At 38.5% G+C, this 22,238-nt stretch overlaps 1 protein-coding gene across 6 annotated transcripts in view; it reads left to right on the top strand.

Moving 5' to 3' along the window:
- The window catches only part of PRKD1 (protein kinase D1), a 141,887-nt gene that overhangs the window by 81,677 nt on the left and 37,972 nt on the right, over positions 1-22,238 (top strand). For 4 of the 6 annotated variants that reach the window (XM_064460183.1, XM_064460185.1, XM_064460187.1 and 1 more), the window contains exons 3-5: positions 14,820-14,951; positions 15,682-15,842; positions 18,610-18,633. In XM_064460183.1, the coding sequence (XP_064316253.1) occupies positions 14,820-14,951; positions 15,682-15,842; positions 18,610-18,633 (317 nt within the window). The remainder of the gene's footprint in view (positions 1-14,819; positions 14,952-15,681; positions 15,843-18,609; positions 18,634-22,238) is intronic. The other 2 variants (XM_064460184.1, XM_064460186.1) reach the window with 1 other exon arrangement.

The following is a 22,238-nucleotide window of genomic DNA, read 5'->3' as shown; positions in this document are numbered from 1 at the left end:
GCTGCTGGAGAGCAGATGAAACGTTAGCATCTTGTACGAATTAGTGGAATGTACTTCATCTGCTTGCTGTGAGCAGTTGTGCTCAGCTTGGCAGGCTTCCTGAAGCAGTAAAGTCAAATAACAGCTATTTTACGTTCCCTTGCTGAGCTGATGACGGCAGGAATTGATCCACTGCTTTTCTTAAGAAGCTGTTCCTGCTTTAATACCACATAGATGGTACACCACCTGATCATTAGATGTGGACAATTTATTTGAATTCAGTACAGTTTATACTGTCTTGTATCTGATAAAACATATTGAACTGAATAAAAGCTGTGGACAATTATAGTACCTGCCATATGTCAACATATAACTGGATTGTAATGCTAGTTTGACTGCCAGGTCCTTGAGATAAACGTTACGATGTTATACCTTTGAACACCATTTTATAGTACTTATATAGTTGGTCACAGTTTGCAATTTCGCTTTGTTGTGATTGAAAAGCATCCTTCTCTTGGGGTCCTCGTGGCTATGTTAACACTCTTTTTCTGGGGTCTTTGAGAACTACAACTGTCTTTTCTCTACCCTGTCTAAGATGATATCTTTTATAATTACTCTTCCTCTATGTCCTTTTAATTGTCTCTAGCTGTCATCTCTTTTCTTATTTATGTAGGCATAAGGCTTATTACTGGTTAGATTTAAGTGGATTGATTTTGTATCCCTCACTGTTCACTACCCTATGTCATTCAGGGATCACGAATTTCAGATAGAGGACTCTGTTTGAAGTTCTTGGGACTAAAGATTCTTTCCTTATTTGTTTATGTTTTGCCTCGTTGTCTTTTCTTCAGCTCATAAGTGTTAAAATTGTTACCTTCTGAGTACAGACTTCAAGGTGGGTTTTTTTCTGCATCAGCAGAATATTTCTGAACTCCCCCTTCCTGTCTTGCCTTACCATTCTTTTCTTTGTGCTGCAGGGCAGATTAGGAAAAAATAGGATCAAAACAATAGATATCGTATCAACATCACTTCCTTATGTTCTCTGGCTGCATAATCGACGGTACACACTGGGTAAATGATATGCAACAGGCAAATGTTAGTAGGGAAGCAGTTAATATGTGAACTTTGCTTCTAGTGCTCTTACGGAAATACAGGCCATGCTGGTTATTCTTCCTTGGGTCTTTCTGTATGTTTTAGTACCTAATGGTGATTCAGCAGTAGAAAATCTGAGATAATTGCAAGATTTTGTGAACGTGTGTTGCAAGAAACCAAGCAGTATATTTCTTCGTAGGAACAAAATCACCTTTACACTTTTAAGTAAGCTTTTTGAACACTAATAATTACTCACTCATGTCAAGATTTTAGATGTCATTTTTAAAGCTTGATTAGTTGTTAATCATAAACAATGTCACTTTGTATTTACAAAAAATTAAATGTTGGAAAAAACCCTATTGATAGGGAAGATGAATTTGCCTTGAGAGAAGCTCTAAGCAAATCCTTCTGTCGGGGGGGGGGCCTTTTCATGAGAGGTCACTGTTCCACTGCAGGCTAATAGACGAGACATCCTCCATTGTACACCTTTAATTGTCTAATTTTTGGAGAGAATAAATCTTCAATTTATTTGTGTGCTGTTTAATGAAAATATCAAGTTTTCTGTTCAGTTGAGATAGCATACTTGGTTTTCCAGAAGTCATGCAAACTCTTTTCCAAAGGATCATAAAGAAACTATGCTTTCGTGAAAGGATGGATGCTCAAATGGATAAAAAACTAATTATGACTTGGGAAACAAAGGATAGAAATACACGCTGTTTTCACAGTGGAAGCAGGTCACTAGCAGAGGTTCTTAGGTCTGTGCTGTTAAATACATTCTTACATGATCTGGAAAGCATGACTAGTAAAGTGTCAGAGTCACCCCAGATGAAATGCAGTATAGATCAATATAAAGTGTAAGGGGAATTTCTTGATTTTTATCTATGTAACAGGGGGCTCGGAGTTAGCCGATACTACCAAAATTTGAAAAGTTCAAGTTATAATATGAAAATACAAATACAGGTTTTGGAATTCTTAGGAAAGGAATAGAGACAAAACAGAAAACACTTGTAATGTCACTACCCTTGAGTCATCTGTCTTTGTGACCTCCTCTCTGCATCAGTAAATGCTTTTGCTGTAAAGCATGGGCATCTGAGGTGGTGGTCTGGGGAAATACCCCCAATGCTGATGCTGCTTTGGGAACTGCCTTTTGAAAGGCAGGATTCTAGGCTTAGTAGATTTTGGTCTGATCCAGTCATTCTTATGCCTTTGTATTTTTATCACAAGATTTCACTTAAACATTTTTCACGTTACATCGGTTTAACAGGGGTAACCCCATTGCCTGTGAATTTTCTGTGTTGTTATGATTAAGGTAGAATAAGTAATTACATGATTTTTAATTATTGCACATCAATAAGTTGTAGAGCCAGCTTTCCAAGAAAGGTGGGATTGAAGTTGATTACAGTTATTACAGTTACATTCATTGCAGTTAAGACATTAACAGAATGCCTATCAGCTTCTAAATTAGATCTAATTAATTCTTGCTGTTCATTTTATGTTATATAGTAGGTATATATGTTAAAACCTCTGCACTTAAAAACTCCCTTATTTTCCTTAAATATCTTGTTCTCACTTAGGTGAGGCATTTTTTTTTCCCTTTCTTATTCATTTTTACTTAGTTTTCCTAATACAATACTGCACCACATTTACCCTTCTTGAAAAGGACTTGGGTATTATCATTTTGACTGTGTCTAGCACAACCCACTTAGTAAGAGTAGCTCAATAGATTATTCAAGTATTATACTTCAGCAGCCCCCACTTCAGCTGATCCTTTCTCGAAAGACTTGAGATAATGAATGAAACTTGGAGTCTGTGTTACATTGTCCTGTATCTTAATAGATATTTCTATGCTTATTTGGACTTTCAATATGAGGGTGTCATCTGATTAGCACTCTGAATCAATATGAAATGCTTATAATTAAAAAAGCGTTGATGGAGAAAACAAAAGTGCATGTTCGTACAAAACATGAATCAACTCTGTCATTTAATCTGTTTAGTCTTTCCTTACTTTCTGGTGTGTGAAACTTGGGCTCGGCTATAAATTATTTCATGGGATATGTCTTTAATACCACTTGAGCTTTTCTTAAAGGTAGAGTGGCAAAGTCCTATAGATCAGCACTCTCCAATTTTTTTTTTAATTGTGAACCCCATCACTAAAAATTTTTGAGCATACGCCCCCAATATATGTTTATTTATTTATTTATAACTTATATGTGTTTCTGGAGTTCTAATATTTTCTTCCTGCACCCTAATGGATTGTCTTGTGCACACCAAGGGGTGTGTGCACCCCACTTTGGAGACCGCTGCTATAGGTTCATTGGAATTGTATACTAGAAAAAAATATTCACCTATAAAAACTTTAAGTAATCTTTTTTAAGTAAGAAGTTTCCAATTAAATTTTCTTTCTGCTTTTCTCAGCTTTTCATATTGTTGCAGTTGTTGCTGCTACTAACACAGATTCTAATCATAAAACTGCCAAAACTTTTGGGTTTTTATTATACTTATATTTATGATCTTGAATAAAATACTTATAAAATACATTTTATGTAAAAGGTAACATTAGATATAACTAAATATATTTATATATTTATATATTTATAAATATATTTATGATAACTAAAATATTAATAAATAAAAGCAAAAATTATAATTTTCTTCATTAAATATTTCTCTTTTCTTCACCAGACTCCATTCCCTTCCATCAAATAACTACCTCTCCCACTTCATTTTCACTAGCTACAACATGTAATGGGGAACCAGCCTTGCCTAGGCTAAGCAGAAAACTTAGATTTGTCATACAGGTTTTTATCTGATCCATTTGTTTGACAGTTTCTTTGACCAATACATGCTTGACCAAACATTTCTATCAGCACGTTTGTTAATTGATAATAGTGAGTCCTGCATGGAGCATAGCTGTAAATGATTCAGAGAGGAGCATAATGAAAAATAAAAGGTAACCCACTTGGAATAACTAGCCCAATAGATGAGTTGTGGTATTAACCTGTCAACAGCGTATTCTACACTGCTTGGATATATGTGAGGAAAAACCCTACAGTTTGGAGAATCTCTACTTTTTCAGTCTCTCTGAGTTCATGGTCTCAATAACTCATTGCTTTAGTAGGTTTCAAATTAAATATAGCTTATGTGAAGAATATATCTTACAATATCACTGCTAAACTCATTGAGTCCACTTTCATTGGCTGACAGCTGGCTTTGGCATTTTGAAAGACCAAATAGCAATACACAGTCTCATGGTTATTTCCGATCAATTATGTTTGCAACCCTTTGTAGTCAGATACACATCTTATTTTAGGAAGTGCTCGAGGTTTGGAGCTAAAGCAGGCCTGAGCACAAACAAGCAAACCTCCTTCCCTTGGGGAATATATCAGTTTGAAGTGGAAGTGGAAACTAAGGAGGAAGAGACTCAGGAACTGCCACAGGTTGCGATCGGCTAGTTTTTATGTCTGCGTGGTAGTGTGACTCAAGCCTGGAGACATTGTCATTCCAACTGAAAACTGTCTCCCTACAGCTCTTAAAGAGGCCCCAAGGATGTTTCTGTTAACGTAGGTAAGGTGTAACTTGTTGCCAAAAAGAAGTTTGGAGAGCTTTCCTGCTCCTTAGGACATGAAGACTCCTGTCGCTCTACTTAGTCGCTGCAGAAGGTTATACTACAGGGGTTGTGTTTGTTTCCCGGTTTGTTTTTTTGGCTTCCTCCTTGAATCCCGTAAACTCTTAGTCATTTCCTCTCCAAACGAAACAATTACTTTTAATCTTGCCTTATATGGAAGTCTCTTCCATGCCTCCAGTGGTTTTTCTCATCTGTCAGTTCTTGTCTCTCACCAAACTTTTTGGGTCCGCCTCACGGAAACTGAATACAGAATGTCAAGTGAGGAATATTAGTATCACCATTTCCAAATGTTATTTTCAATCCCGTTTATTTATGTATGTGGGTGAAATCCTGAGTAAACAATAGCTATTAAGTCAGTAGAGCACTTTTTATCTTCAATGGAGCAACAATATATTCCCTAAACGTTTTGCTGATCTTTTTGACCTTCAGATCTACCTGGCCAGGCAGTGCAGATGTTTGTGTTGGTCATTCTTGAATTGTTGTGATCCATTTAAAAATTTTAACCACAATTCAGAGCAGTAATTTGTTTATTTCTTCCAGGCTATGTCACCTTGGGCATTTTATGTACAAATGGTCCATTTACTTAGCATTGTTAGGTTCCCTTCTCCCTTTTCTATTCTTCTCCTAGAAAGATTAAAGTGGGGATGAGAACGGTTATATATAGTCATACTTCTGTTCCTTGTCTCTGATGGTCCCATATCAAAAATCCGAGACCTGAAGAAAGCGTTATAAGTCGGGGAGACACTAAAGCATATGCCAAAAGTAGCTGTCTATTTCCAGGATTAGTTGCTTCATCACCTTTCCAGGGCTGGAGGTGAGGCTGACTGGCTTCTAGTTTCCTAGGTGGTCCTCCTTGCCCTTCTCGAAGGTAGCAGTGACATTTGCTTTCCTCCAGTGTTTGGGCACTTCTTCCAGTTGCCATGATCGTTCAAAGATTGTTGAGAGTGGCCTTGCAATGACATCAGCCAGATCCCTCAGAACTTCTGGGTGCATCCCGTCAGGGCCTATGGACATCTGATGATAGGATGCAACCCTCCCTGCCCCCGCACATCCCCAACTATGTATGTTCTATATATAATGATATGTATTTGTGAATTCTTAGGGTAATTTTAAGAGATATCTGAACTTTTGCAGATAGTTCATATTAAAGAGTGTTAAAAATAGTTTCATGTACACAGAGGTTCCTTAGTGAGTTCAGCATAAGTTTGTATTTTTAATCCCCTTATACTTTTAGCCATCAGCATTTATTCACCATAGAACAAACCATTTTCTTAACCTTTTATGAAAGAAATTTGAAGGAATTAGGTAAGTTTTACAAGTGCTGCTAATTCTTTTTGAGATGTATAATTCTAACAGTGACCATGTAATCCGTCACTTGATTTTTTTCAGAAGCCTTGGAAAAGAGTTGTGAAGAACTTAAAAAACAGTCAGAGGAAATAAAGATGTAAAAGACTCTTAGTGTTTACTTTATATTAATTTAGATCAGAGTGAGCACAGAAAAGGAGCAAGAGGCTTTATTTTTAATTTGGAGCTGCTCCTTATTGCCAGTAGTCAGAGTTAATTTTGAACACTGCATCAATATCTCCAGTAAACTTGTGGAGTCTTTAATTTTATTTCCTTAGGCTAAATTAATATCTCTGCAGCATAATTTTGTGATTAACAGGACCTGAATCCGTGAACTAAGGTATTGCTGTTTTTTCCACTTGGGTGAAAAACAGGTAAATTCGTGAAGAAAGAATTCTGTGCTGGGATTTCAAATTAATATAAAACCTACTGTGCTGTATACTTTGAGTCTTGAAACTGTGGAATCGTTCTCAAATTAATGGAAGTACATTAAAATTGAACTTTAAAAATCCAGCATGTACAGGTGAGTCCTGCATGATGACTCATAAATGTTAATCTTCTATTAAAACTCTCCATAAAAGTCTGAGCTAGCACTGGACAAATGATTGCAAATCGTTTATTATCTCCTGTACTTTATTGCTTAAATCTCATATTATGGGTGAGACAATGTAAACAACAGCCCATAGTGAATCTGGATACTGGGGTTTGTTTAAGAACCAAGGAGGTCAGAGCTTTTACCTTATGTGAATACCTCCCACACTGGCTCATTTGCTCCCTTCCCAGCCTGACACTCACTAGCTCCCCACTGCCCCTCCCAGTAAGGAGGCAGTTGCTGGGCACAAAGTTGTGTTCATTTCTGCTGTGCCACTGCTTGCAGCATCATTGACCAAAATACATGGATGTCCCCTGGCTTCCATCTCCCAGATATCTGGGATCTTCCCCTGCCTCCAGAATATTACCTCTAAGCAGGATCTTCACCTTCATCTTTCCATGACTACTTCTTTTTGAGGATCATTATTTTCCACCTCGTCTTTCTTAGACCCTCAAGCTCACAATGTTTCTAATCTAAATAGTCCATGTGCGGATGTACAATATGTGATCAGCCTTTAGTTGGTGGTTCAGTTTCCTGTCTCTCTGTCACTGGAGGATTGAGGGCATGCCACTTTTGCTTAGTGTGGGTGTTACAAAAAATTGCAACTAGCCTGTACCAGTTGCAGTTAGCAAGTAGCAGGTTTCTGAATTCTGAAAATTCAACTCCCCCCTCCATCCCTGCCTCCTACAGCCAATTACCTGCCAACTTGTTAGCATTCATAATTTAAGCTATTTTTCACTTAAAACATTGGAATAAAGCAATAATAGGTAAGGAAAACAAAACGAAATTTACTGCATTAGAAAGTTTTTCCTGCATGTAAAATTTGGAGTGCTGAAATACTCACATAGGTATCCAGAAAGCTCATTAGATCTGAATTTTCCATATCCAGTTTTCTTTATTTCAGAGCAGAACAAATAAAGAAACAGAGTGATTATAAATCTCTACATGTCTAGATTTTAGGAAGCTGCAATTTCTGTTATGTATTAGGGCCCAGATAATCTCAGTTTAATCTTCAAATCAGATTTTAAGATGGAGATCAGAGATCAAATCTTTGGCTTGTGTTAACTGCCCTAGCTCTGCTGACTTTGATGGGACTCTGAAAACTCAGACTGTCTTTGATTGCTAGGACAGAATAGCGAAAAGAATAAAATGCTGTCCTTTCTCTTAGCCCAGTGAAACTGTAGATACACTCATTAGCTGCTAAGGTTTAATCAGTTCTTCAAGTGGGATAGTGTATAAGTGGTGAATGCCAGCAGTTCTTGTAGGAAAGGACTCTGTTACGAATACCTGCGGGAAGTCAGTGGGATACATTACTCTTAAAGGCATTCCAAATGGGAGAGGATAGCAGGAGAATGGCTGCTTTTCATAGCTGCAAGATACTGCTAATCATGTGGTTGATGGTTTCTTATGCTATGAGAGGCATGGATGCTAGGTGACAGCTCCCATTATGTGAAGCTCTGTTGCTCATAATAGCAGGATCTCACCTCTGCTAATAGTTCAAAGCTCTTTTGGACTTGGAACTCAAAACTATCAGGAAATCATTTGCCTCTTTATGAAAGCAGGACTTTGCCTCTGTGGGTTGCAGTGGCTTCTTGTTCTCATTTCCAGCTGTGCTGAATGATAGATCTGCGCCTAAGCCCAGAACAAGGAGTACTAGCCATTAACAGCCAAGTCATTAACAGACTTGATGAAATAGTCTTGTCAAAACTGTTGTAGTTTCAGTGTCTGTGTTTTGGTGATACTAGGAATGCTTAAATAGATGATGACAAGTTAGCCTGAGAGTTAACAGTGTAACAGTATCATATTAAGAACATAATATTGCAAACTTCTCTGCAGAGTAGCAATTTTTTCACGATACAGTTGTAGACAGACATATTTGGAACCCCTTTTTTACTGCACAGTTTTACGTACAGCCAGAAAGTTGCCTTCCCAGCATCAGTGCTCTGTCAAAGCAAAAGGATAGCCTGACATTACGGAAGCTTTTTTGTTAATAAGAAAGGTGTCTGTTTAATTTGAAAAAAATATGCATAATTTTCTCTTCATCAGCAGGGCTTTTATTTTTTCAGTTGATAACACAGGAGTATTCTGAAAGTTAAAACTTTGGTTGTTAGTGGCTATATGACAACCTTTCTAGATGTGTAATTTTAAAAAGTAACAAATTATAAGATGACAAAGAAGTTCAAAAGAAGAACCTAAATCAGATATGACTGCTTCTGGAATTGCATGCTCTGAAAATCTAAGCTATGCTAGGTTTAGCTATAGAAAGTCAACTATGCCAAGCAGGTGGAAGAACAAGAAATACAAATTATCCATATTTATACAAATTAAAGATTTGTGTAACTTGCTGGCTAACATAGTTCTTCCAGATCAAGTTCTAATGACACACTAGTTTCAGTGAATAGTGCTCTGAAATAACGTAATTTCATGAGACAAGAAAACAGAATGCTGCCTGCAGAGCCTGATGAGAACATGTAAATGTAAAGCCTAAAAACCTCACTATTTTTACCTTAAAAATTAAAATGCAAAACAATTCCATGCCTTTCAACAGAGCAGAACATCGCCAGAACAGCTTCAAAAGAAGCTTTCTTAAAACAAAACACATTTTTCCTCCCTGCCTTTTATTTCTGAATAGTTATCATGTCAGTATAAAATGATATGGCTTTTTTAATATATCATTACATAAAATAATAAAAGTTTCAGTTTTTCAGCCAGCAGGGTTGAAATGTAGAATATGAATGGTATTTATCACTGCTTATCTTTACCATTGGTATCTTTCTTTTTTTTGATAATGCTGGAAGCATCCAAGAACTTGCCTCAGTTACCTTTTCAACCTTTTCAGCCAACATCTAGTTCCTCATCTAGTAGTTTGTTGTTAAGTTTTTTGCTGACCTTCTCTGTGGGTGGTGCCTAAGAATATCTTTAAGCTGTGGAGTAAGTCCTCTGGTGTGATCTGTTGAGATACTGTCATGGTTTCAGCTGGGATAGAGTTAATTTTCTTCACTCTAGCTGGTATAGTGCTGTGCTTTGAAATTAGCATGGAAAAAAACCTGTTGAGATAACACACAGATGTTTAGGCTGAATCACGACAGATGCTGATCTACACTCCCTTGTATTCCAGCCCCAAAACTCGGAACAAAGGTGTAGGATCTAACAATCCTTCGCTGTTTCCTGAAACGGTTTCCTGCCTTTCTGGGCTTTATCTTTGGTTTCTGGAACTTCTGAGCATAACTTGCAGGACCCTTCAGTTCAGCTGGACCCTTCATTACTAGCTCCTGCTCCATTATCATCACAGAAATACAGTTCAGGTGTTCTCACAGTTCATGGTAGGTGAACAGTTTTGCCAGTCAACTCATCCCTGCTGAGCTTTCACTCCAATACTAAATATTGTAGCAGGTCGAGCAGATACAGGAGGGTGAGTTCACCATGAAAATGACAGCCCATTCTGCTGCAGAGCTGTTTGAATTCAGTCAAAATTCAGCACAGACAATTTACTTTTCTGTTAAGGAAAAAAATCCCAATGTTAATTCCGTAATCTGTTAAACACTTGGGCAAAATTTCAGCTTCCGTTGAAAGGCAGGTCTTCAAAATTCGATCATCTCTATTTTGTAATGTGTACTGTACAAAAAAAATACTAAGGATATTTAAATTGAAGAACATTTAAATGAAAAAACCTAAATATGTAATACTGCATGTGTGCTTATAATAACTGGTACAACAGCTTCAAGGTCAGTACTTTGGGAGGTTTCTTTACATTTGATTTCTGCCTGCCTAAAACTGCATTTACATTATTTCTGTAAAGTGTGGTATTTATTTAATATCACATATATTTGTAATGTGAATAAACAAAAGATATGATAAAATAGTTTCTAAATTACATTTTTTGCCTTGGGAGTAGAAACATATTTTTTTTTTATTTTAAAAGCATGAGCCATGATAACCCATTAATTAATTTGCAGGGAGACTGGAAGGTTCAGTTATAGCTTTAATGGAAAAGGTACCAATTCTTTCTTCACCATTTGTGAGGGGGGAGACAGAGGTGGGGGGCTAGGAAGAGATGAGTACAACAAAAATGGAATGGAGAGAATGGCACTCAACAACAAAATACTTTCCATCCACTTAACAGGTTCAGGTGGAACTGAATTCAGGACACTGGAAGAGAGCCGAATGATCAAATCCGTAAGGCAAAACTGCTTGTGGGAGGTTTCAATTTCAGATTGACTTCTACAGAGATAGATATTTATTTTTCATAAAAACTAGCATTTTAGTGTAAAGATGCATTAGAGAACTTTAATCCATTATCTAAATTATAAAGCTAAATTGAAGTTACTGCTTCTTCTAAGCTTAGTTGTGTTTTTACTGCACCGTTTATACTATTTGGAAAACCACCAGTAAATCCATGTAAACCTCCTCTCCAATCTTCCAATTTAGCAAATGTCATTACCTGAAATAGAATTTAAATACATGCATAACTTTAGGTAGGTATTCAAGGAAATAGGCATAAACTTACACGCATAAATCCTTTGCTAGATTGAGACATACACTTTCTGTTTTACACATCAGTCTTGTTTTCATAGTGCTTTGATTATTACTTTTACGCTTTTAGAAACAACCTCGGGAAAATCTATTTTTCTAAACAAAAAGCTTGCATCGCTAGAATTCACATAGGTATTACCAAAAGTCATGGCTATCATGCCTGAGGGTCTTATAGTAGGGTCTTCTTTGTCTTCTCCTTTGGGGGAGAAATGCACGCTCACAGAGTATATAGTTTTAGTAAGATGTTTGGTTTTATATTTCTAATGTGCAAATTTAAACTAGACACACAATATCAAAGAAGCGTACATTGCAGTTCTGTTGAAAGCCAATGGGGCATGGTGTTCCAGTTTTGGTGCTTATCCTTGAGAAAGCTCCCAGATACATAGCTTTTCCATGATCATTTTTTTATGCAAAGAAGTGGAGATGTTAATCACAGTATTTTCATAAAGCTGTAGGTGGATATGCTGTAACAAAACCAGAATCAGAAGTTGTGAACCGAAGGGCTGGGGCTCTGAATTTAGATTGGAACTCTGGAGGCAACAGAGAGATTTGAAGGCTTAGTGATATGTTTGTAGTGGTCTGCATTGCTGAGGATGTATGTTGTAACATGCCATATGGCTGGAGTTTCCAAAATGGTGAAGACCATGTCTTCATGTGTATATCAGAGTTTCATAAACCAGGTAAGGGGGGAGGAGAGGAAGGTGTGAGTTACCAAGGCCCAAAATGACTCCTTTGTAGTCTTTAGGAGAACAGATGACAGAAAATATCCCTGTCAGCTGCTTCTGTATGAAAGAACAGTGGAGAATCCAACCTCCTAAACTGTAGGCTTACTAGCACAGATGATAGTGTGTATTTTCTATGCAGAGACGTTACAGTATGGCTGTGAACTCCTGAAAGTGTTTTCCTTGCTCCTCCTCCATACCAACTTTTCTTCAGGTTCAGTATGATTTTCATCTGTAACTTCACAGAATCACAGGCTGGAAGGGACCTCAGGGATCATCTAGTCCAACCTTTCTAGGAAGAGCACAGTCTAGACAAGATGGCCCAGCACCCTGTCCAGACGACTCTTCAAGGTGTCCAATGTGGCAGAGTCAACCACTTCCCGGGGGAGATTATTCCAATGGTGACTGTCCTCACTGTGAAAAATTTCCCTCTCGTGTCCAATCGGAATCTCCCCAAGATCAACTTGTGTCCATCCCCCCATGTCCTCTCCATGGGACTCCTTGTAAAGAGGGAGTCTCCGTCTTCTTTGTAGCTACCCCTTAAGTACTGGTACGTGGCAATGAGATCCCCTCGAAGCCTCCTTTTCTCAAGGCTGAACAAACCCAGCTCTCCCAGCCTAGCCTCGTATGGCAGCTTCCCCGTCCTTTGATCATCTTGGTGGCCCTTCTCTGGGCCCCTTCCAGCCTGTCCACATCCTTTTTGTAGAGTGGGGACCAGAACTGTACACAGTGCTCCAGGTGTGGCCTGACAAGCGCTGAGTAGAGAGGGATAATGACTTCTTTCTCTCTGCTGGCGATGCCCTTTTTGATGCAACCCAGCATCCTGTTGGCCGCCTTGGCCGCAGCAGCCACTGTTCGCTCATGTTGAGCTTCCTGCCCACCAGGACCCCCAGGTCCCTTTCCACAGAGCTGCTCTCCAGCCAGGTGGGTCCCAGCCTGGGCTGCACTCCTGGATTATGTTCTCCCGGGGCAAGACCTTACACTTCTCCTTCTTGAACTTCATGAGGTTCTTGTTGGCCCGCTCTTCCAGCCTACCCAGATCTCCCTGCACAGCAGCTCTCCCTTCTGGAGTGGCTACTTCCCCACTCAACTTGGTGTCATCTGCAAACTTCATCAGGCTCCACTTGATCCCATTATCCAGATCACTTATGAAGATGTTGAATAACATTGGGCCCAATATCGATCCCTGGGGGACTCCACTAGTGACAGGTCGCCCCTTGGAAAAAGAGCTATTTACCACCACCCTTTGGGAGCGGCCTGTCAGCCAGGTCCCCACCCACTGCACAGACCACTTCTCTAGGCCATAACCCATCAATTTCTCCAGGAGGAGACTGTGGGGGACCGTATCAAAGGCCTTGGAGAAGTCCAGGTAGACAATGTCCACTGTCTGCCCCATGTCAACTAGGCAAGTCACTTTGTCATAGAAGGCCACCAGGTTAGTCAAGCACGATCTGCCTTTAGTGAAGACATGTTGGCTTTTCCTAATCGCGTGCTTCATTTGACTTGTGACGGCTCCCAGGAGGATTCGTTCCATAACTTTCCCAGGGATTGAAGTAAGTCTGATGGGCCTATAGTTACCCGGATCCTCCCTCGAGCCCTTCTTGTAGATAGGGGTAACATTTGCCTTCCTCCAGTCCTCTGGGACATCCCCCGTTCTCCATGACTTCTCAAAGATTATGGAGAGTGGCCTTGCGATGATTTCAGCCAGCTCTCTCACAACCCTTGGGGTGATGGTGTCAGGTCCCATTGATTTGTAGGGGTCAAGGTCCTGTAATAATTCACATACTGACTCTTCCTTCACTGACGACGCATCTATGTTTGGATCAACTGGCAATTTTGTTCCCAAAGCCTGGGACCTGATAGTGTTGATCTCATCGAGCTGCTGGGCTGTTGTAGCTCAATTAGTATCCATATGTGGTAGGACCATAGAGATGTTTGTTGTCTGACTGTGGCACCTTTTCCTCCTGGTGGCTGCATGCTGGTGGTACAGAGGCCTGGAAAAAATGAATCCTCCTCAAACTCCAGAAACTAATGATCTACTGGGGGGGTGTTGTCCTAGTTCATCTGATACATCTTCAGTATGAAATTAAATAGGGGAGTTAATATGCCTGGATTTTGTTCCATTTGTACAAGTGAAGAATAAATATGTATTTTTATATTTAAAATAACATCAAAATGTATTTTAAAGTTTGAGTGCCTGATCATTCCATCGTATTCTTTGATTTAGTTGGAATTGCAGAAAAACATCTGGCTATATTCACAGAAAAGATAGTTGACTTTAAGTCCTAGACAAAGTAAAATCATGAGAATGCTATTCAATGTCCAAAATGTGTTCTGATGATTTGTGTTTCCTAGTATACGGAGGATGGCATTTCCATTACAGAGTAAGCATTGCCTTAACAGTAGTGAATTTGACTACTGTAGTCTGGAAAAAAATAGAAAAATAACATATGTGAACAAGTATCTTTATGCATTTGGATGCCCTTGAGACTGAAAAAAATGGCTGGCCTAAAATTGTTACATAAATATAAAACTATTTTATTTCAGATTCAGGATGTTCCAACATGTCCGACTGTTCTACAAAGTCCTAATTTTATGAATTAAGTAAGCTTTTTAATGCGGCTTATTGTGAAAACTGAGGACAGGATAATTCTGGGAAAAGAAAATGAAATTATGAATTAAACGAACGAAGTTCGTAAATGCAGCTTTATTCTTTTTCCAGTGGTCATTGTACCCGATAAACCATTGGTTGGTGGTACATCATCACTCTTTTTATCTTCAAAATATAGTATAACAACCAGTACAAAATTCAAAGTTCATCATTGTAGTGACCAAAGTGTGTTTTGCTTTGTTTTGTGATGAAGTACGATGTAAATGAAGCATATTAGTTATGTTACTAGTTTTATTAATTTTTGGAATGATCTTGTTGTTACAGCTTCCGCTACATTTGAAGACTTTCAAATCCGGCCCCATGCTCTTTTTGTTCATTCATATCGAGCGCCAGCCTTCTGTGACCATTGTGGAGAAATGCTGTGGGGGCTGGTGCGTCAGGGACTCAAATGTGAAGGTAAGCTGCAGTGAGATGTAATTTTCAGTCTCGGGAACTGAGACCCATCCATTCCACTTATGCACGTTGTCTCTGATGCTGCTTTTAAATCGGTTAAGTATTAGAAAAGAAGTTACGGTAGGTAGATACAATAAGAACTATGAAAATACTTAACTATTTAAGGAACTAATCCTTTTGGCTGCTCTGAGGCCTCCTAGATATGGCTCTGTAACCTGAAGTGCAAAAAAGTTGGTCTGTATGTACTTTTAAGAAAAGGTTTTCTGTGTCTTACACTTCCCTTATGAGCCAGAGCCTGTATCTCATTCTATATCACACTAATTCAGATGATTTAACTGAAATGGCTGTCAGTCCGTATGAGGTTGTAATAGCTATCTCTTCTCATTTTGCCACAACTCTTTGACTCCTGGCAGACTGTATCCAATGGAATATACCATTTCCAGTGAAAGACATCCTTACCTCCCAAATGTGGATCACAGAAATTTCTTGCACTTTGAGACCATAGATATTTGAAAAAACACAGGTTGTAGATATAACTTTTCAGAGTTCATCACATGATCTCTCTAAAAATTTCTAGATTATAGGAACTAAACCAGCAGAGTAGAGGAAGAAAGTTTAATCAAAAATCAGGGTTAACAAGGTTAACCCTTGTTGTTATACAAAAAACACCCAAACTTCTTTCCTTTTCCCAGTAATAAACTGTAATCAGGTGGTTTTAAATTTCTCTTTTCAGGATGTGGTCTAAATTACCATAAGAGATGTGCATTTAAAATCCCTAACAACTGCAGTGGTGTAAGGAAAAGGCGGCTGTCAAACGTTTCCCTAACAGGACTCAGCACCATTCGGACAGTTTCTGCAGAACCCTCGCCCAGCGTGCCGGATGAAACCCTTCTGGTATGGGATTCCCTAGCTATAGAGGCCATGGGTGTTGCTGCTAAGGAACAATGACATTTAGAGCAATACAATCTGGTTTTGCCAGTTACAGGCTACAGAGGAGGGTGGTACGTAAATTATAAAGCATTGTTGTGACAAAAGGCATCTTGATGTAAAAGGGAGGTCACCAGCTGAAGTTATGTGGGTTTAAGGTATGAGGCACCTCCCAGTAGCCTCCACCTTTTGGCAAGAATTGAGTTATTTTGAAGCTCTAAAACTGCCATGCATGCTAATGTGAGTAGTTACATTTTGGAGGATGTCATCTCTGGAGTGACATGTTGCATTTCTTCTGTATCAGACCATTATATCCATTGGTTTATGACATAGGAAAGAATTCCCTCAGGAGAACACTGTGACCCAAACACCACTGTATTACACTGAGTATTTGTAACAGTCAAGGCTATAGTTAATTAATTGGAGCCTGTGTATTTGACACATTTCTAAGTGTTCAGAAGAAAGTAGGAGAGATCTCCATTATTTCCTTAAACAGATCTTTGTGGTGAATCTATGTATATATCTGTATATATGTGTGTAGATGTATATGTCGATATACAGTATACACACAGGCACATGTAAACATATGTTATACTTGTATATGCATTAATATAGTACTTCTCAATCATGAAAATAACTCTTCTGAGAACAAAACGTAATGACTGGAGTAATTTAGAATTACATCTATTTTTTTATCTTTGGCATATTTGTTCCTTTTAACACTCATGGTCATAATATACTTGAATAGTTAAGAATTTACACTGTGTAAATGAATCCACTCCTAAGTGAAAGTTTTGAAAACCTTAAGGTTTAAAAGAGAGGAAAGAATTTATAAGTACACACAATAATTATCATGTTTTCCTCTCAATTAGAATATTTGACTTATTAAACTTGACATACTAAAAGGACACTATTGCAAATGATGTAGACCTGGTGTTACATGCAGTACCATCTACGAACCATAATTATGTACTTATGCTACTGATTATCATTAGCCTAAAGCTACTTGGAAATTAAGGTTAACATTATGAATCTGTATTTTTAATTGAAAAGCTGCATAAATGAGTAAGGTGCTTAACTTCTAGAAAAATTGCAGCAAGAAACCTTTATAGATTATTCATAATTCTCAGTGGATTGTGTCAGAAATGCTGACTTACTGAGACCAAGGCAGAAAATTTTGAGGAAGGCTGGCCCTAATTCTGAATTATTCTGGAATTTTGGTTAAAAAAAAATTTATGAGCAAGCATCCTGGTATAATCCCTGTAAATATGCACTGCACTACAAGACTGCAAACATTTTCAGTTTGAGAACATTTCTAATCTTATGACTCTGTTGTTTGCTGACACATTCTGATATGAAATACCTGTTTTGCAAAGCTATATATTTTAAAACTATTGAAAATATTAAAATTGCCAGTGAAGAAATACAGTAAGTTTCATATAGACTACAGGCTATACTTCTCTAAGAACTTGCACTCATCAGTGTACCCATGCTAATGATTCACAGCAACATACCTGCGCGCACTCACGTGCATGCACAAAGGAAAAATGTTTGCAGTAGGTACAGGGACGGGCATTATCCTGGAGGAATGAAATAGCTTTCTGATTTCACCTTTATTTCAGGAAATCATGGCATAATTTATGAGATTTTTCAGAAGTGCTCTCACATATGGCTTCTATATGTTTTTTGTTTTGTTTTGGGTTTTTTGCATTGAATGTGTTTCAGGTTTTTTCCCCTGTTTTTTCAAGTGTGCATAAGCTTTGTCAGTTCTCCTGTATCACATCTGTCCTTTGGACTCCATTCTTCTGCAGAACTTGTGAGATAAGTTTTATGACAGTTTATACTGTGGTACCAATTGAAGCATGCACTTTGGAATTTGTTTCATTTTTCTGCAGTTTCTGTGAATATAGTAAGAAACATCATCCTCCTTCATAAAACCTTACCATTAGTATTGGTGTGGCACTTCGATCACTGGTAACAAAATATAACTTCTGTTTGTGATCACTGAATTCAATTAGATATCTGTCAATTCTTTAAACAGGACTAAAATAAATGTTATTTTTACTTCTATTTACGATGTAGAATCAGAGCAGTTGAGAGAGAAGGAGTTCCTGGAGACCTTTCATAGCTGGAATTCATAACTAAGTTATGATTTCAGGATCTTTTTGTCAAAGAAGCCAGCTTTAGCTCACAGTGTTCAATTTAGCTTGTAAGTCTGGCTTCTGGAAAATGTGAAGAAGTTATGCCCTAGTTTATGAAATTGTGGCATTCAAAATGGATGTGGAATCCTGGAAAGTGTACTTTAATTATCCTTTCATAGGGAACCACCACACACAGACACAGTTTCAGTTTGGATATAAATGTTTGCATTTGCCAATAAAGCATTTAATTTGAGCTGAAGATTGACTGGGGGCTACATTTAAGGACAGCTTTTAAAAAATCTACTTCCAAAGAACAAAATCTGGGCAATATCCTTCTTTTGATTCTGAACTTAGTAGTGTAAAACTTGTCAAACAGAGATGATAAAAACATGTAGTACTAGGAGGATGCTATGTCATCCAGATTTTCACCTGCCATAGCTCAAATGCAATTCTTTTACATTCTGTTCTATAACGTATAAAATAATCTCACAATCATTCTTGCTTCTAAAGTAACATTCTTTTCTGTCTTTTCCCCCCCACCCCCACCCCATTTCTTCTTTCTGTTGTTTCTTCTTTCCAACCTCCTGTCTCAGTCTCCTGTCAGCCCTGGCTATGAGGTATGTACTGAATTTGGTCTACTTCCTATCATACTATCAGGAACATCTTCTTCTATGATTATCAATGTCAATTAGAAGAAATGCAGGAATTCAGTCAGATTAGTATTTTATGACCTTTAGAACTCAATAATATTTCTTTTTCTTTCAGAAAGATTATATCCAGTGCAAAACTGAAATCTGGATTCCAAAGTGACGGTCATAATTTTTTTTTTAAACAGTAAAATTAGCAAACATTAAAATATTTTGATACAAAAGTGGCATTTTCATTTCTTAGGTGTAATAGAAGTCATTGGTTGTGCTGTAGCCCTTTGTAACTGGTAGCAACACATGGGAGGAACATTTTAACTTCACTTTCAGAACATTGGAAATTTGCTGGAGTAACACAGAAAATAAACATTTTATTTTAAGCTAAACAAACCCAACCTTTAAGTGCTCACCAGCAATAAACTTCTAATACCATAATGCAGTGTAGTAGCTTTTTTCAGAATATCACTGCACTAAAAAAAAGTCTGGACTCTGTATTTCTGTGTAAATAAACATGAACCCTGTACAACTTAAATTACAGCTATATATAAAAAGAGTATCAAGTCTATGTTAATGAGAAAACAATTATTTTTTTTTAAATGGGTACTTCATGTCAAAGGTTGTCCTCTTTGGCTTTCAATATAGATTTCCCAAAGAAGTTTGTTTCATGTTTAAAGTTTCAGAAGGTTTTGAAACTATGAAATCTTGGCATCTTCCCCTTGCAACATGTATTTGAGATGCAGCCAGAGAACAGGAGGCTTTGCAAATGTTTTCCTTTTTAGAAATACTACATAGTTAATCTAAGGAATATTTCTTATGCTGAAGTGAAGATTATCGTGGCCAGACATCTATCTCTCTGAAAGAAAGAACTTAATTTCTTCCTAGAATGCATATATTCTGATTGTAGTGTGACAGAATTTCATAGTGTGCCCCAGAAGTACAACTCCACAGAATTACCCATAAAAAAACACAAACGGCCAAACATAGAATCAGGTTTTTGTAGTGTCCAAGATAATTTTATTCTAAGTATGTGCTACCTGAAAAATGATAAATCCAGCAGTCCAGATTTCCCAGGTGATGGATGACCCTAAATTAATAGTAATTAAAAGTAGTAATGAAAAAAGATAAAGGTATTTGGAGGAAAAACAAAATTGTGTTTCTTTTGTAAAAAGAAAAAGTATGTTAACCATCTGTGTTTTTAATTTAAAATACATTTATGCAGCACAACAGCATTTTATTTCTGTTTAATTTTATATATGTTTCCATTATTTTGGTAAATTTTATTCATTCTCCTAGAAGCGATGAACACTGATGTGTTAAGGTAATTTTTTAGACACATTGGCAATGATTTCTCAGAAAATGCCTAGATGAGCTTTGCATTTAAAATAGGAATGCTGTGTCTTACAGGGCACAGGTAAGTGGAATAGAATGGACTATTACAGTTAGAAGGGACCTACAGTGATCTCTAGTCCAACTGCCTGACCAATTCAGGGCTGACCAAGTTCAAGTATGTTAAGGGCATTGTCCAAATGCCTCTTGAACACTGACAGGCGTGAGACATTTACCACCTCTCTAGGAAGCCTGTTCCAGTGTTTGACCACTGTCTCAGTAAAGAAATGCTTCCTCAAGTCCAGTCTAAACTCCCCCTGGCAGAGCTTTGAACCATTCCCGTGCGTCTTATCACGGGATCCCAGGGAGAAAAGACCAGCACCTTCCTCTCCCCTTCCCCTCCTCAGGAATCTGTAGAGAGCAATATGGTCACCCCTCAGTCTCCTTTTCTCCAAACTAGACAAGCCCAAAGTCCTTAGCCACTCCGCATAGGCCACACCTTCCAGCCCTTTCACCAGCTCTGTTGCCCTCCTCTGGACACGTTCAGCGACCTTCACCTACCTCTAAATTGTGGGGCCCAGGACCGCAGACAGTCCTCAAGGTGAGGCTGTGCCGACGCTGACTACAGCAGGTTAATCGCCTCTTTTGGCGGGCTGGCTGTGCTGTGTGTGATGCACCCCAGGACGCGGTTTGCCCTCTGGGCACCAGGGCACACTGCTGACTGCTGCTGAGCCTGCTGCCAGCCGGCGCCCCCACATCCCTTTCTGCAGGGCGGCCCTCCAGCCACCCCCTCCCAATTTATACTTGTGCCCAGTGTTACTCCCTCCCAGGTGCAGAATCCAGCACTTCAACTTGTTAAATTTCATTCTATTAATCATAGCCCAATGATCCGCTCTATCTAGTTCCCTCTGCAAGACATCTTTTCTCTCAATACAGTCAACAGCACCTGCCAGTTAGGTGTCATCAGCAAACTTGCTAATGGTGTATTCAACTCCTACATCTGGATCATTGATAAAGACTGGCCCTAGAATTGAACCCTGAGGAACACCGCTGGTAACCAGTCACCAGCCAGGCGTAGCTTTATTCACTCCAACACTTTGAGCCCTGCTGTTCAGCCAGTTCTTCACCCAGCGCACTGTAAACCGCTCATCCCCCGGTTGGACAACTTGTCCAGAAGGATGCTGTAAGGGGCAGTACCAAAAGCCTTACTGAAATCCAGAAAAACTACATCCTTGGCCTCCCCTTCATCCACTAGGCAGGCAACCTTATCATAGAAAGATATCAAAGTAGTTAAACAGGACTTTCTGAACCAATATTTCCTCTGCCTGATTCTTTATTTGCCTTTCAGTAGTATGCAGTATCATCTTTTCCATAATATTTCCAGAAACAGGTTAGCCTAACAGGTCTGTAGTTTGCTGGGTCTTCCCTCACACCTTTTTTGTAGATTAGAATAACATTGGCTAGCTTCCAGTCAGCAGGAACCTCTCAAGACCTTTGGTAGAATATTACAGAGCTACTTACATATTATCCGTGCTTTTTGAGGGAGAGTCAGGAGTTATTTTTTACTAAATAATTTACTTCATTTTATTTTAAAAAGACTATTTACCTATCACTGACAGAACACAAAGTAGCAGGTGTCACCTGCCTCTGTAGATTTGTTATAAGCAGAGCTGGCTTGAAGCTTCTTAGCTATATGTAGAATTATTTTGCAGAACTAGGACATTAGAGTCACTGGGAGGGAATTGTCTTGAATTGTAGATGGCCATTTTATCTTCTTTCCCTTGTACCCAGCTCTTAATACAGCTGCTCTTTTCTCCACTGAAATAAGGAGTTCTCATTTCCCATGACTCAAAAATTCCCACTTCCTTTTCCACACTCAGACAGAAGACACATCTCCTTTTCCCAGTTCCAGTTTCCCAGTCCATAGAGCCTCATATGCCTCCCCAGCAAACTGGACTGGAAAAAAGCCCTGGAGGGAAGGGTTAAAGAAGAACCAGGGTCTTACAGCTGAGAGCAGCTTCATGCCTTAAGCCAGTTGTAATTAGTAGGAGTCCTTTTCTAATGGCTAGAGTAGAGTTCATTAGACCGAACATCCTCAGAGGCAAAATTAATATTTCCTCTCGAAGAAAGACACTCAAGAATTAATACCACTCATGGTTACATTCTATTCTTGTCACCCCCAAGTTATCCTGCCATGCTCCAATGATGTACACTGCACATTCCCCCTTGTCTTACAGGAACTTATTTTCATT

This window comes from Phalacrocorax carbo, chromosome 9 (genome assembly GCF_963921805.1).
Source record: "Phalacrocorax carbo chromosome 9, bPhaCar2.1, whole genome shotgun sequence".
NCBI classification, from domain to species: Eukaryota; Metazoa; Chordata; class Aves; order Suliformes; family Phalacrocoracidae; genus Phalacrocorax; species Phalacrocorax carbo.
Note: the sequence above shows the minus strand (reverse complement) of the source record. Positions and strands in the feature narration are given on the sequence as shown.